Genomic DNA, 12308 nt, shown 5'->3' on the forward strand with positions numbered 1-12308 from the left:
CTCAAAATTATATAACTTTTATCAATTACATCAGTCTTTATTTCCTGTTTGTCAATTCATATGATAAAAATATTTTAACTCTGTATTTAAATTCAATTCAATGCTAAATTATCATAAATTTGATAATTGTATTGTTTTTATTAATTACATTTTTCCTGCCAACAGAGGTTGCAATTCATTAACATTACATGGAGTATATGTGTCCCCTGTTTACACTACTGGAAATCAGGAGTTAGTTCTATTGAAATTACTGCGCTTATATTAGGTATAAATGCTCTAAGTGAGAAAAATTAAATCCACAAAATTCTTCCTGGAGCAGAGTAATGAATATTCAGAGGGCACAACTGATTAAAATGCTTCTAACATAATGTGCTGTCCTGTAAGAACTTGAAAAACAATTGGTCTAAAATGACATTGTTTGACACCAACTCTGTCTCTGGACACCTGGCAGTTTTATTCTTATAAAGGTGAGGATTCAGTGGATAAAGCACTGTCCTTTGATCTTCAGATGCACAGTTTAAGAGACAAGGCTGCAAGTTTGGTCATTTGAGCTTAGTCCCGAGTGAACAGTCCACATCACAAAATGATTATACATAATTTGTTACTATTGGCAGTGTCTGTTCAGGAAAGGCCAAGGACTGAGCTAGCATGAAGAATGAATTAGCTCTTACCTTTTACATTTTATTTCCTCCCTCTTTACTGTTGTAATTTTATTATCCTGTCTCTAAAACATTCAGGGGATTAAATTATCATTCATTATAAGTACTAATACTTCCTGAAGATGAACTAAAATGGTTAATTTTTTTTTAATGTAGGTGCCCCAATCACTGAACGTCCCCACCTATCCATGGATGTTTAATCACTCATCACTTCTCTGCCAAGAAGTCAGATGTTTCTCACTACTTTCCAAAGCTTGTACCATAAAAAATCCCATTTAAATTAAAGAGGACAGAGTGAGCTTTCCTAGCTTTCAGACAGACTTGCAGCTATATTTTAATGGCATTAGTATATAAAGCAATTTATGCTACAGTGTTCTGTTTTTATAAAATATTCTTTCAGGAGGATTCTCAATGTACATTAAATCCTTCTTGCAGTTATTTCTGACAGGTATGTTTGATCAGCAAGCCTTCTTTGTATATTCACTTCCATCTTGGAAGCCAGATGTATCACCCTATTCACAGGTATTCACTATAGGAAAATAATTCAACTCTTGTGCCTCAAGGGACACTATACACACCTACAGTCTCAGTTTGCTGGTGAAGGAATATCAGTTAATGCTGTTTAATGTTTCTGTCAAAAAGAAGGACAAAATAGGGTAAATTAGAAGTGGCCAGTAACTAAGCTGTTTGTGTTCCTGGAAGGCATTGTACCTGAACAAAGAAATGTTTATATCTAGAGGGTTACTCCCACTGCTTCTGAACTCAAAAAATTATTTGTATGCACACTCAGAAATGTTTGGTTCACCTAGACTTTGAGGCCAGCTTTTGACCTTTAGGATTCCTCATTCTAGGAATACTTGAAACAAAATTAGAGAGATGGACTTGAAGAGTGGACCATTCAGTGGATAAAGAATTGACTTGAAGGTTGCACCCAGACAGTGGTGGTCAATGGCTCTATGTCCATCTGGAGGCTAGTGACAAGTGGTATGTGCCCCTCAGGGGTCTGTTATGGAATCGGTGCTGTTCATTATCAGTGACATAGATGATGAGATTGAGTACACCATCAGCAAGTTTACAGATGACACCAAGCTGAGTGGTGCAATTTATGCAACTGAAGGAAGGGATGCCATCCAAACAGACCTGGACAAGCCTGAGAAGTAGGCCCATGTGAACAAACTCAGGTTCAACAAGTCCAGTGACCTACCTAATAAGAATTAAATGGCTATGCACCATTCCAAATGTATTTCTCCTGTCAGTGAAAAGTATTTACAAATAGTAGTTTCCACCACTCCCTAAGACTGGGTCCTTCCCATTCACTCTTCTCAAAAGCTCAAAAGTCTTATTTTAGTACAAGCGCTAAGTGAAAGTGTTTCCAATTTCTCCCTTTTACACATTCCCTGGTTAAAAAAAAAAAAAAAAAAAAAAAAAAAAGACATTCTTATTCTCATTTCTCATTCTATTTTGTAGAGATAGTGAGTGAAAGAACTTAAAAATAGAAAAAATTTAATCATTTTAGCCATGTTCTGCAACAGCACTACATTGTCTATTTTTCCTAGAGGCTGCTTATTATAAAATCATTTTAGATACCTTCTACTTTTAACATCAGCAAGAAAATTTGGCTGTAATTTACTGTCCAAAGAAATGAGAATGATTTTACACTGGAAAATTATCTGTTGTTAAAAAGAACTTAATACACAATAGTATGTAAAGTTGGAGTTCTTTTTTTGTTATTGATCCCATGCAAAGACCTACAACTGAGTTGTATAAAGGTTTGTCCATGTAAGCATGGTGATATTTCCCACAGCTGCTGTTAAATAGCTTGTTACAAGGCATGTCACTCATACTAAGCATGTGTAAGCATAGCATAATAGAGATCTCTGTATTCAGAATTAGTGATTTAAAAATCCACTAGCTAGAAAGTCCCTCTACATAAACTTTTTCAGCATCTGAATTGCATAATCTGTGTTTCTGTGTTTTTTCTGGGCAACAAAATTCTTGCTCTACTCCTGTGGGTAGGATTAATGGCAGAGTATAAAGGACAAGCTGTGTGTTCTATCAAAAGTGTACATGCTGAGAACTTAGAAAAAAAACATGACCACATTTTGTGTTTTACTGTCAATTGAGGTGGCAAAAGGGTTGGATTGCTGCAGGGTCAGAAAAATGATGAGGGAGTTATATATTGAATGGGGACTTTGTGTATGTTGTGGTACAAACATTTAAGAAAGAATCTATATTGCAGGGAAATTACAACAGTACAAATATGAACTAAATAGCTCACACACAGAGCCACATTCGCTCACACTTGCACAGACTGGAGCTCCACTGATGTTCCTGAAACAGTTATTGGGATACAGTCGCATGATGTGTAGTTGTCCAACTGGTTTGTATACAAGTTTGATGTGATGTGTGGTCTTCCTGAGGTAACTTTTGAACCTATAATAGCAGAAGAAGTAGATGCTAAATAAGAGATGAGTGCATAAGTAAAGGGAAGTTAAGGATGGCATGGGAGAAGTCATGAAGATAAAATGCCATACATTTCTCAACAGCAAACCTCATTGATTAAAAAGTGGCACTGATGGTATCCTTGCTTTAATGAGGCTTCAAGATGAGTGATGTACACAACAATTCTGTTGTTTTTCATCTCTTAGGCAAGTGAATAATAATAGTAAATAATAGTAAAGTTCTTTCATTAACTTGTACTGTTTCAATATTCAATTCAATATTCAATGCTTTCTTAGTATCTAATACATACTGTTGATTTGGGAAATGCATTTGTCCTGCAATGGGCATAATGAGAGCTGTATATCTTCCCTCATATATTGTTTGTTTTCTTATCTTTATTTTATGTTTTCTTTGGTTCCAGTTTTTCTGTTTCAACAGTCTTTTAAGAAAATGCTGTTGTTTTTTGTTTGTTTGTTTGTTTTGTTATCACATTCATTTCACATATCACATATTTCTACTCATTTCTGACTGTCTGTACTAATCTAACTAACATAGCTTCATTCCCTCTTCTTTGTTCTTTCCTGTTTACAATACTAGGACCTTAAACCTCCCTTCACTTCATCGTTTATTAGTCTCTTTGAAGAGTGCTTTGTTAAACGTACTGCCACTTTTTGAGGTTTTAATCATTGTCTGATCCTATAGGTTTACTGCAGCAATTTGTTTAATAAATCTGTCAGAATAAACCTGTATCAGTAAGGGAAGATTCATGTGTAAACACAATGCAACAGACATAAGGAACAATGAAAATCAATTAAATGTTACATCATTTGGTTGTGTGTTTTTTGTTTTTTAGTTGAGAAGTGAATGGATTCTCTTGCCTTTTTTTTTTTTTTTTTTTTTTTAAACAAAGTAAATTTCCACATGATTTCTATTTCTATCAAGTAGAGGTTCTCCAGTCTTTTGATATAATTGCCCTAGGTAACCTCTAGTGTTACAAATTCAAAGATTCAAATTCAAAATGGTATAATTACAAACATTTTTCTCTCTCCAGTAAGAAAAACAGTGCTTTTCAAGTTGATTTTTTTTTTTCTCATATAGCTAATCTTTTGCATTATCACAATGACAGCTGAAGAAAGTTTAATTTTAAAGACATAAATAATGTCACATTTACATAAGTGTGTCAAGGTTCTTTGAAACTTCTAATGAGTGTAAATAATTTTAGCCTCAAAATATTCCTGTGCAGTAAGGAAATAAAAACTGTGTTTTCACATGCAGTTATTGAGACATGGAAGAATGAAACTGCTTTCAGAGATTTTTCTTCAATTTCCATTTATACAGGGTAGTTGTAGAAGCAGGTTGATTCTAGAGGTTTGTAGAATTTGTACATAATCCTATATTCACTCTAGCACTTAAAGAACAAATGATAACACTAATGTAATTTACCATTCCTATTTCTAAAATAAAGTCATTAAGTAAGTTAAAATTGCTTGTTTGAAATCAGTTAGAAGTCACACGTGAAGTCAATAAAAAACTTTGAATGTCTCTTTTGTATCTTCATCATGAGTATTGTTTCCCATGCCATCACTCACTCATTCAAGTTATTATTCCTGATCTAGTCATGTCATCAAGAGCCTGCATAAGAATTAGGTTTGACAGAACAAGCCTTGGTCATAGAGTCAATCAGTGAAAGATGAATACATTTTTGGGATGCCTCAGCATTTGTTTGTCTGCTGTGTTTTGGATATTGTGACATAGTGATCCATGCATTAAGCTATTATTTATCTTTAACCTTGTTTAAACCCAAGCAGTTCTTGCCTATTTGAAGACTCAGTTAGTTCTGCTTCCTGCAACAGAGCTTAGTGTCTCTGCAGGTTTAGAGGTTGATTTTATGATCTGTGGCCAGGACAAGGGACTTGAATGTTTCCTTGACACCTCTTTGTATAGTCCATAGAATTGCAGCCTGTTTTACTTACAAATGTGTATTTAAAATGTGATTGTACTATTATTTTGGTATCAATAAAACATTTCAGAGATGAAAAGGACTGAACTAAGCTTTAAAATCTGAAAGCAGAATAACAATAATTAATGCTTCTATTACTCTGTTTAAACAGAATATATATTAGGCAGAAGACAGGTAATTAATCCCACTTGAAAGAATATACACTACTCATCACTCATTTATGAATTCTTCAGTCTTTACATAAAACTCTATCTCAAACAAAGCTAAAATACCTTATCTATAATAACAGGTAAGGTCCTCCAATTCTTATTTAGATACAATTCCTAAGTATGATTTTATAAGGGTTACAGGATCAGGTCCAAGGACTAGCATTAACTCAGTGAGCACTAAACTGACATTTATATATTTTACTGGACGGGTGACATTTTTTTCTATTATCAGCCATGGTAAGGATATTTTCTTTTGAATTGGAATGTTGACTTTTTTTTTTTTTCCAATATCTGAATAATGCTTATGCTATATCTATTAATTCTCATATAAAAATATGTCCATATTAATCACAAAGTCACAGATTATTCCTAGGAGAAGACACTGTCATGTAGTTTAAATATTTTGAAGTTTCAAATTTGATTTAGTGGACATCATTTTATTATACTTGCTACTAGGATATTATATAAAAATTTTTAATAGATGACTATTTCCCCAATACATTTTATGTTAAAGATGTTATCCCTTTATTTTCTTAATTTAAAGAAAATTTTTACAGCCTGTAATAAACTAGTTATTTAGAAGTTTTAAATTCATTTTCTTACAGATGTTGCTGCAGCATCATTTAAACAAGTTTTTTTTTTGTTTTTTTTTTTTTGTTTGTTTGTTTTGTTTTGTTTTGTTTTGTTTTCCTTGTGAATCATTAATGTTTTGAGGTATTTCTTTTACCTCCTAGAGAAACTATATCTGGGGATTAACAAGATTGTTCTTTGGAATTCATGTGGAAGCATAACTGCAGTAGCTGAGAAATGATCATATTTCCTTTTAGTTCTCAGCAAGAGTAATTGAATGTTGAATATCTTACTAAACGCTGGACTGTGACAGTGTGTTAACACTCCGACTATCTCCTAACAGCAGGGCAATTATTTGCTGAGTGGGATTTTTATAAATCCCCTGGCAGTAGTATGTCCTGATAATTATGATGAAGTGCACTGGTCAGTGTTGATTCAGCAATCCCTTCTCTAGCAAATATTTCATTCACAGCTCTCCTTCATGCTTTTACTTTTATGGCTTTTAAAGATCTCTTACCTCTTCTCTCAGCTTGCTTAGATTTATTTATTTTTTTTTTTTTAGTACAAAATGTATTGGAAAAAAAAGAATTTTAAAGTTAATTCCTTATTTTGTTGAAGTATTTTCTGTCTCCTTATATGCATTTTGAAGAAGGAGTCATTTAACTCCTTATTAAAAGAGCAGACTGAGAAAGTAGAACCTTATTTAGATTCTTACTGTGGCAGTTGCTTGAAAAGGCTTCCTTCATCAAAGGTATTTTTTATTTTTCAGAAATAAATGAATGCTAAACGAAGCATTTATATTCATGATATATAATGTTGATTATTTCCAACTTTCAGAGTTGATATGGAAAAATAATTAAAACAGAGCATGCCTTTTTTATAGTTTAGTTGAATTACAGTAAAATATATTTAAAATACATGAGGGAGGATACATTTTCTGTTAACTTCATGCTTACATTTACTCTTCAGCTCAACTTCATTGATTTTTAATTTTGCAGGTGTGATTATTTTCAGAACAGTAGCTGTTAAGTAACAGTTAACTTTTTCTCTGCTTATGGAAATGATAAACAGGAAAAGACAAAAATGCATATGCTACAGTGTAGAGTAAGATTAGGATAAGAGGTGGAAGAGATACAGAATATTTAAAACATGCACACAGACATTTTTCCTTGATTCCTTTTCCTTCCTTCATTAAATTAATATCTATTTTTCTGATTATTTTTTCTTTATATGCCACCATTAATTATAAAAATAAGAAAATGATTGAGAGAAAACTAAATGATAGAGTGTTAGAAATGCAAAATGATTCAAAATACTAATGTAATGCTAAGGATGACTGGGTAACAAATGATACATTTGCCAGTATGGTTGACCTGACACAATTAATATTCCAGGTCATGCTTGGGTTTCCATGATGGAAGGTCTGAGGCAGAGAATTCTAGGGGAAAAATATATCTATTGTATAACTCATTTCTCTTTCTCTCTCTCTCTCTCTCTCTCTCTCTCTTTTTTCCCCTGACGAGTCAGAACCATAGTCTTATAAAAAAAAAAAATAATACAAAAATCTGTGCTTTCACACCTCATTTGCCATATTCACCATTGGGCCACCATTCAGCAGAAGAGCCTGATGTAAGGAGGTCAGTAAGAAGCTATTAGCAGAGTCCCCTCCTGAGATTTCTTTGGTCTTATTGAGTTGGAAGTCAGCATGACAGTACTGCAAATAACTCAGTTGCAGGTTTTTTAACAGTAGCACAGATTTCCCCATAGTGTTTGTCACTTTAGAAAATTGTTCCTGGAAATGGAGTCTCAGAAAGCTGGCTTTGACAGAGGACCTTCTTAGTTGTGAAGAACATGGGTACAGAAAAATGTGTCATACTCACTACAGAAGAGGTACTTTTTGTAACATATCATAAAATTTGGGATGGTAGCATATTTTTGTATGGACTAAAAGTGAAGAAAATCAAAATCTACCTCCTTGATTTCAAAGGATGGAGTAGTATCTCAGGACATATACTTTTCTACCACTGAAAAAGCAGTATAAACTGCAATGGTTTTGTAGTTGAGAGGATATTGCATTAAAGCAGTGAAAAGGTGAAATAATGCTTTTAATATATTGTACTGGTGTCAGGAAGATATGAAAAATTATTAAGTATCAAAACCTTTGATCCTCCAGGTTCTTAAGATTTCTGCACACTGCTATCTTCCTGCAAAGGGTAGAGTGAATAGCACATCCGTCAGCACACAACATATAAGCAAGGAGTCACAAAAATGACTCTGATTTGCAGAGATATTTTAAAGTGAAGGAATTTTGCTAGAGATTGGTCTGAACTAGAAAGTAAAACCAAACTCATCCCCTTGTCTCTGCTACCAAACTTTGCCAATTTTAAATCTAGGCTTAAATCCTAGCCACAAACCTTGGGGATTTTAGAGTAAATTAGTATAAATTTTATCCATCTAGATATGAACTCTGCTGATTGCTCTGCTATCTGTCTGTTCGAATACTTGAACATATATAATTAAAATGTAAAGTAATTAACAGGATTGCTTGAAAAATCATTAGTTAAAATGCACTTCGTAATTAATTTTGACCCAGATCTCACAAAGAGCTTCAACTGTAGAAGAAGCAACATCTTGCAAAGTGTCTAGCTGGCCTCACTAATGTTCCTCACTAAAACTGCAAATCTGTTTTCATAGCTGATACACTATTTATGTATGTTTAACCTGATAATATATGAAAGAAAGAACAGCACAAGATGACTCTATGTTCAGGCACCTCTTCAGAAATAATCCAAACGACCATGAATCAGTGGGTTCCCAAAGCTATTATGGCTAATTTTGGTGTCATTAGAAGTGCTGAAAGCCAATCCTATTTGTGCACTGCATTTCAGTGTTTGAACTCTGAATACAGATTTCTCTATTGCCAAATGTTTAAACAAAGAAATGTCAAGAACATACATAGTATTGCAATATAGATTATGAAATGTCATTCCAGAAAGCCATTATACTCATAGGTCCATTAATACTTCTCTAAATGTGAATGATAGAAGTCATGCCATTTCTCAGAGCCCAGATAAACATTATTTTAAAGTTATTGTTGCCTGTATTTCTTTAAAGGAAAAATGTTTGAAATATTTAAGATGTTGAGTTTTTATTCTTTGTGGAAACAAACAAGAAACAATCTCGTGCTGTGTGATTGAAGAAATCTAAATTTTCATCTGTTAAATTTTCCTAACCAATTTGCTTTTTGGCATTTTTATTTCATTATTTTATTATTTCTTTATTATTTTATTATTTATTATTTTTTATGTTATTATTTTATGTTATGTTATTTTTATATTATTTTTAAACTTATCTTAAAAAGCTGTGTAAATTTTAGGATTTTTTAAAAACCCTGATCAGGATTTCCTACTGATTAATAAATCCATGGATGAAACTTCAGCATGCCGTTTTTATGGCAGAATGGTTTATTTCAGAACACCCTGATTCTCAATGGTGAACAAGAAGATGTTTTTCTCATGGAAAATATTTGTATTTTCATTTATATTGTAGTTTTCTATAAAATGTGTGCAGCAGATGTACAGTAAAAGAGCAGTATTTTTCTCACTACCTGGGGCCCTATGCAGAGGCCATGTGGCTTGGCTAGAATGTACTCTCCACATTAGTCAGGATATAACAACTGAACACAGAGGACATAGGAATGGATGGAAAGATAAAGTATCAGTACAGTGAAATTCAGTGAAATGTACAAGATGGTGATCACAATTACTTTTCTATTTTACTGTCATCAGCAAAATAAAGGCAAAAATTCATAGTATAGACAGATCTGATGGCCATGGTAGGACTAATGGGTGAAGAGCTATATGACCATGGTTGATTTGTATATCTCCAGCATGGAATCTAATTTGTTTGGAAGACCTTGACTGTGTCATTTTATGTATGAGAGAACTTGTGTAACAAATACGTAGCAGGAATGCATTCAATAGTTCAAAAAAGCCTGAGACAACATATGGAATTTGTGCTTATGGAAGACTTGCATGTCACTGAATGTTCACAAGCAAAACTATGCTGCACTGATAAGAAAATTGTAACAAGATAATGGATGAAATACAACAAAAAATAAATCATAAGGAGAATCTGCAAGTTTATGAGATGTTTAGGTGAATAAGAGCAAGAGGTGTAGAACCAAACCTTGAAATGCAGCTGGATTTTACAGATCACACAGATGGACCTGCAATTTTGCAGTCACCCCACCAATCCTGCTTGTCTGCTATTTGAAGCATGGATCTCTGCCATTATAGTTGACATCCTGAAAACTAAAGGAACAACCAGTGACTGATGTCTTTTTTATTCTATGTTTATTCAATGCTTCAAAGCAAATAAATATGATAAATGCAAAACATGATATATTATAACTGAGCAAAACTGATCTACCGTCAAAGTCTGTTATACTGTATATGGTTACAGAAAATACAATTTTCCTTAAAGCAAAGCAGTTTATTAATTTATTTTGCCAATGTATTTTAAGCATCTCATTTGTTTTATTGGAAATTTAGTGGCTTTGTGCAATCTGGTACACCAATTCTCATGTTTAGCACATAGTAATTATTAACTAGAATGGATATAACTTATTCAGTAAACTCACATATGCTTGAGTGTTGTTTATATACAACTGATAAAATTCCTACATTTCTAAGAATGTAGAATGATCATCATTCAGAATGATTTGGGACCAGCCTGCCATATAATTTTGTCTTGCCAGATATTCACAGACTGTTAATGATAGAGATTACTAGCTAAGAATTTGAAATGTATGCTTTATATTAGAAATTATTATATTATATCACACTACTAATGCAACTACTGATGTAATAGCATATTGTTTCTTTGTGCTGAAAAAAAAAAGAAACAAAATTAAATGAAGAATGTAAATTTTTAGTTCAATTCAAAATTCACATTTTTTAATCTTAATTTTTGTTTTTCACAGTTTTTATACTAGTAAAACTAAATAGATGTGAGTGGTTAAAGAAATGTAATAAAACATTTTGCTGTAAAAAAAACACAACAGTTACTATTTTTTGGTATTCAATAAATGTTCTTGTGTTTCCCTGTAGCCAGTCTCTCAGTTTTACTTTTAAAAATGTTGTAATTTCAACCATCTTATGCCACACTGCGACTTAGCTAACACAGTGTCTAAAGGGACAAAAGTTATCTTTTTCCTTGTATGGATATTTATTTTAGCCTTTACATATGTGCTTAGAAATAATAAGTAATATACATTTTTATTTCTGTTATGCATAGTAATTTAAAATGGCTTTTAAAGAAACATAAACTCAAGTTTAAATTTCAAAACAAGCATAATACTTGTCTTTAAAGCTAGTTGTAATTTTGTACAATTTACTTTATTTTTAAGGAAAAAATTGTATGTTTCTTTGACTATTACTGTGGAAGAGGGAAGATGTGACCAAAAGAAAAGAGGGTTTGAGGTCCACGAAAATCAGCTGTATATTTCTTGCTTGAATAAAATGAAAATTATACCCACTGGGAGGGCTAAAACACAGATTATGTGTTACACTATCCTATTTAAACACTTTTGTAACTGCAACTGTAAGTTAGTTGAAGTCGAAGGTAAACCCATCTTCTACTCAGATTGCAGGCATATATAATTCGCCGTTCAGAAAATCCCCAGATCCAATGGAACTGCTGCTCCAGCAGTCAAAGCCACTGAGCCACAGGCAGCAGCAAGTGAAGAGTCCCTTCACAGATGAACTTTATGACTGGCCAACTTGTAAAAGGCCTCCAACTTTCCATGCAGGAGAACCCCTGCCACCTATTGGCAGACAGAAACCTCAGGTAACAGTTTTCAGTGTCTCTTTTTGGTAAAATACTTTGTGTATGTTCTTTATTTATAGAACTAGTGCTTGTTTTCACAATATAATTCTTTGACACAAATTTTTTTTAAGGAAAAAGAAATGTATGTGGTATGTAAAACAAGGCAATGTGTCTTTGCTTTTGTCTTTTTGGAAAAAAAAAAAAAACAACAAAGTCACCTCTGAGATTTCAAAGAGAAGATCTGACATAACTGAGTATCATCCTGATTCATCAGAAGGAGAATTTCTAAGTTCCAATTTTAAATCAATGAAAAATAGGAGAAATTAAAGATAAAATTAACCAGTTGAAATAACTTATTACTCTTTTTGTGTTTTCCCTGTGGAGACCAAGAGACATCCTCGCAGTATAAAGTAGTTCCTGTACTTTTACATCAACTAGCTGTGTGTCAGTAATTACAAGTTTCTACATGTTCTGCATCAACTGTCTAGATGCCTAGCTCCCTTCCTTAACTGTCATGGTCTGGATTTTTATTTCCATTGATTTTAGCATATGTTGCAGATAACCTTTTTCCTCTCCCATAAATTAATGGAGATCTCTGAGGTAATATGTCAGAGATGTCCCACTAAATGGCAAAAGAGC

The 12308-nt window shown here is 33.0% G+C and overlaps 1 protein-coding gene across 3 annotated transcripts in view; it reads left to right on the plus strand.

Moving 5' to 3' along the window:
* The window catches only part of SPATA17 (spermatogenesis associated 17), a 96581-nt gene that overhangs the window by 45142 nt on the left and 39131 nt on the right, over window positions 1-12308 (plus strand). For 2 of the 3 annotated variants that reach the window (XM_068676019.1, XM_068676017.1), the window contains one exon: window positions 11487-11690. The exons of the other annotated variant lie outside the window; for it this stretch is intronic. In XM_068676019.1, the coding sequence (XP_068532120.1) occupies window positions 11487-11690 (204 nt within the window). The remainder of the gene's footprint in view (window positions 1-11486; window positions 11691-12308) is intronic. 3 annotated transcript variants of the gene reach the window in all.

Source organism: Anas acuta, chromosome 3, assembly GCF_963932015.1.
Source record: "Anas acuta chromosome 3, bAnaAcu1.1, whole genome shotgun sequence".
Classification (NCBI taxonomy): Eukaryota; Metazoa; Chordata; class Aves; order Anseriformes; family Anatidae; genus Anas; species Anas acuta.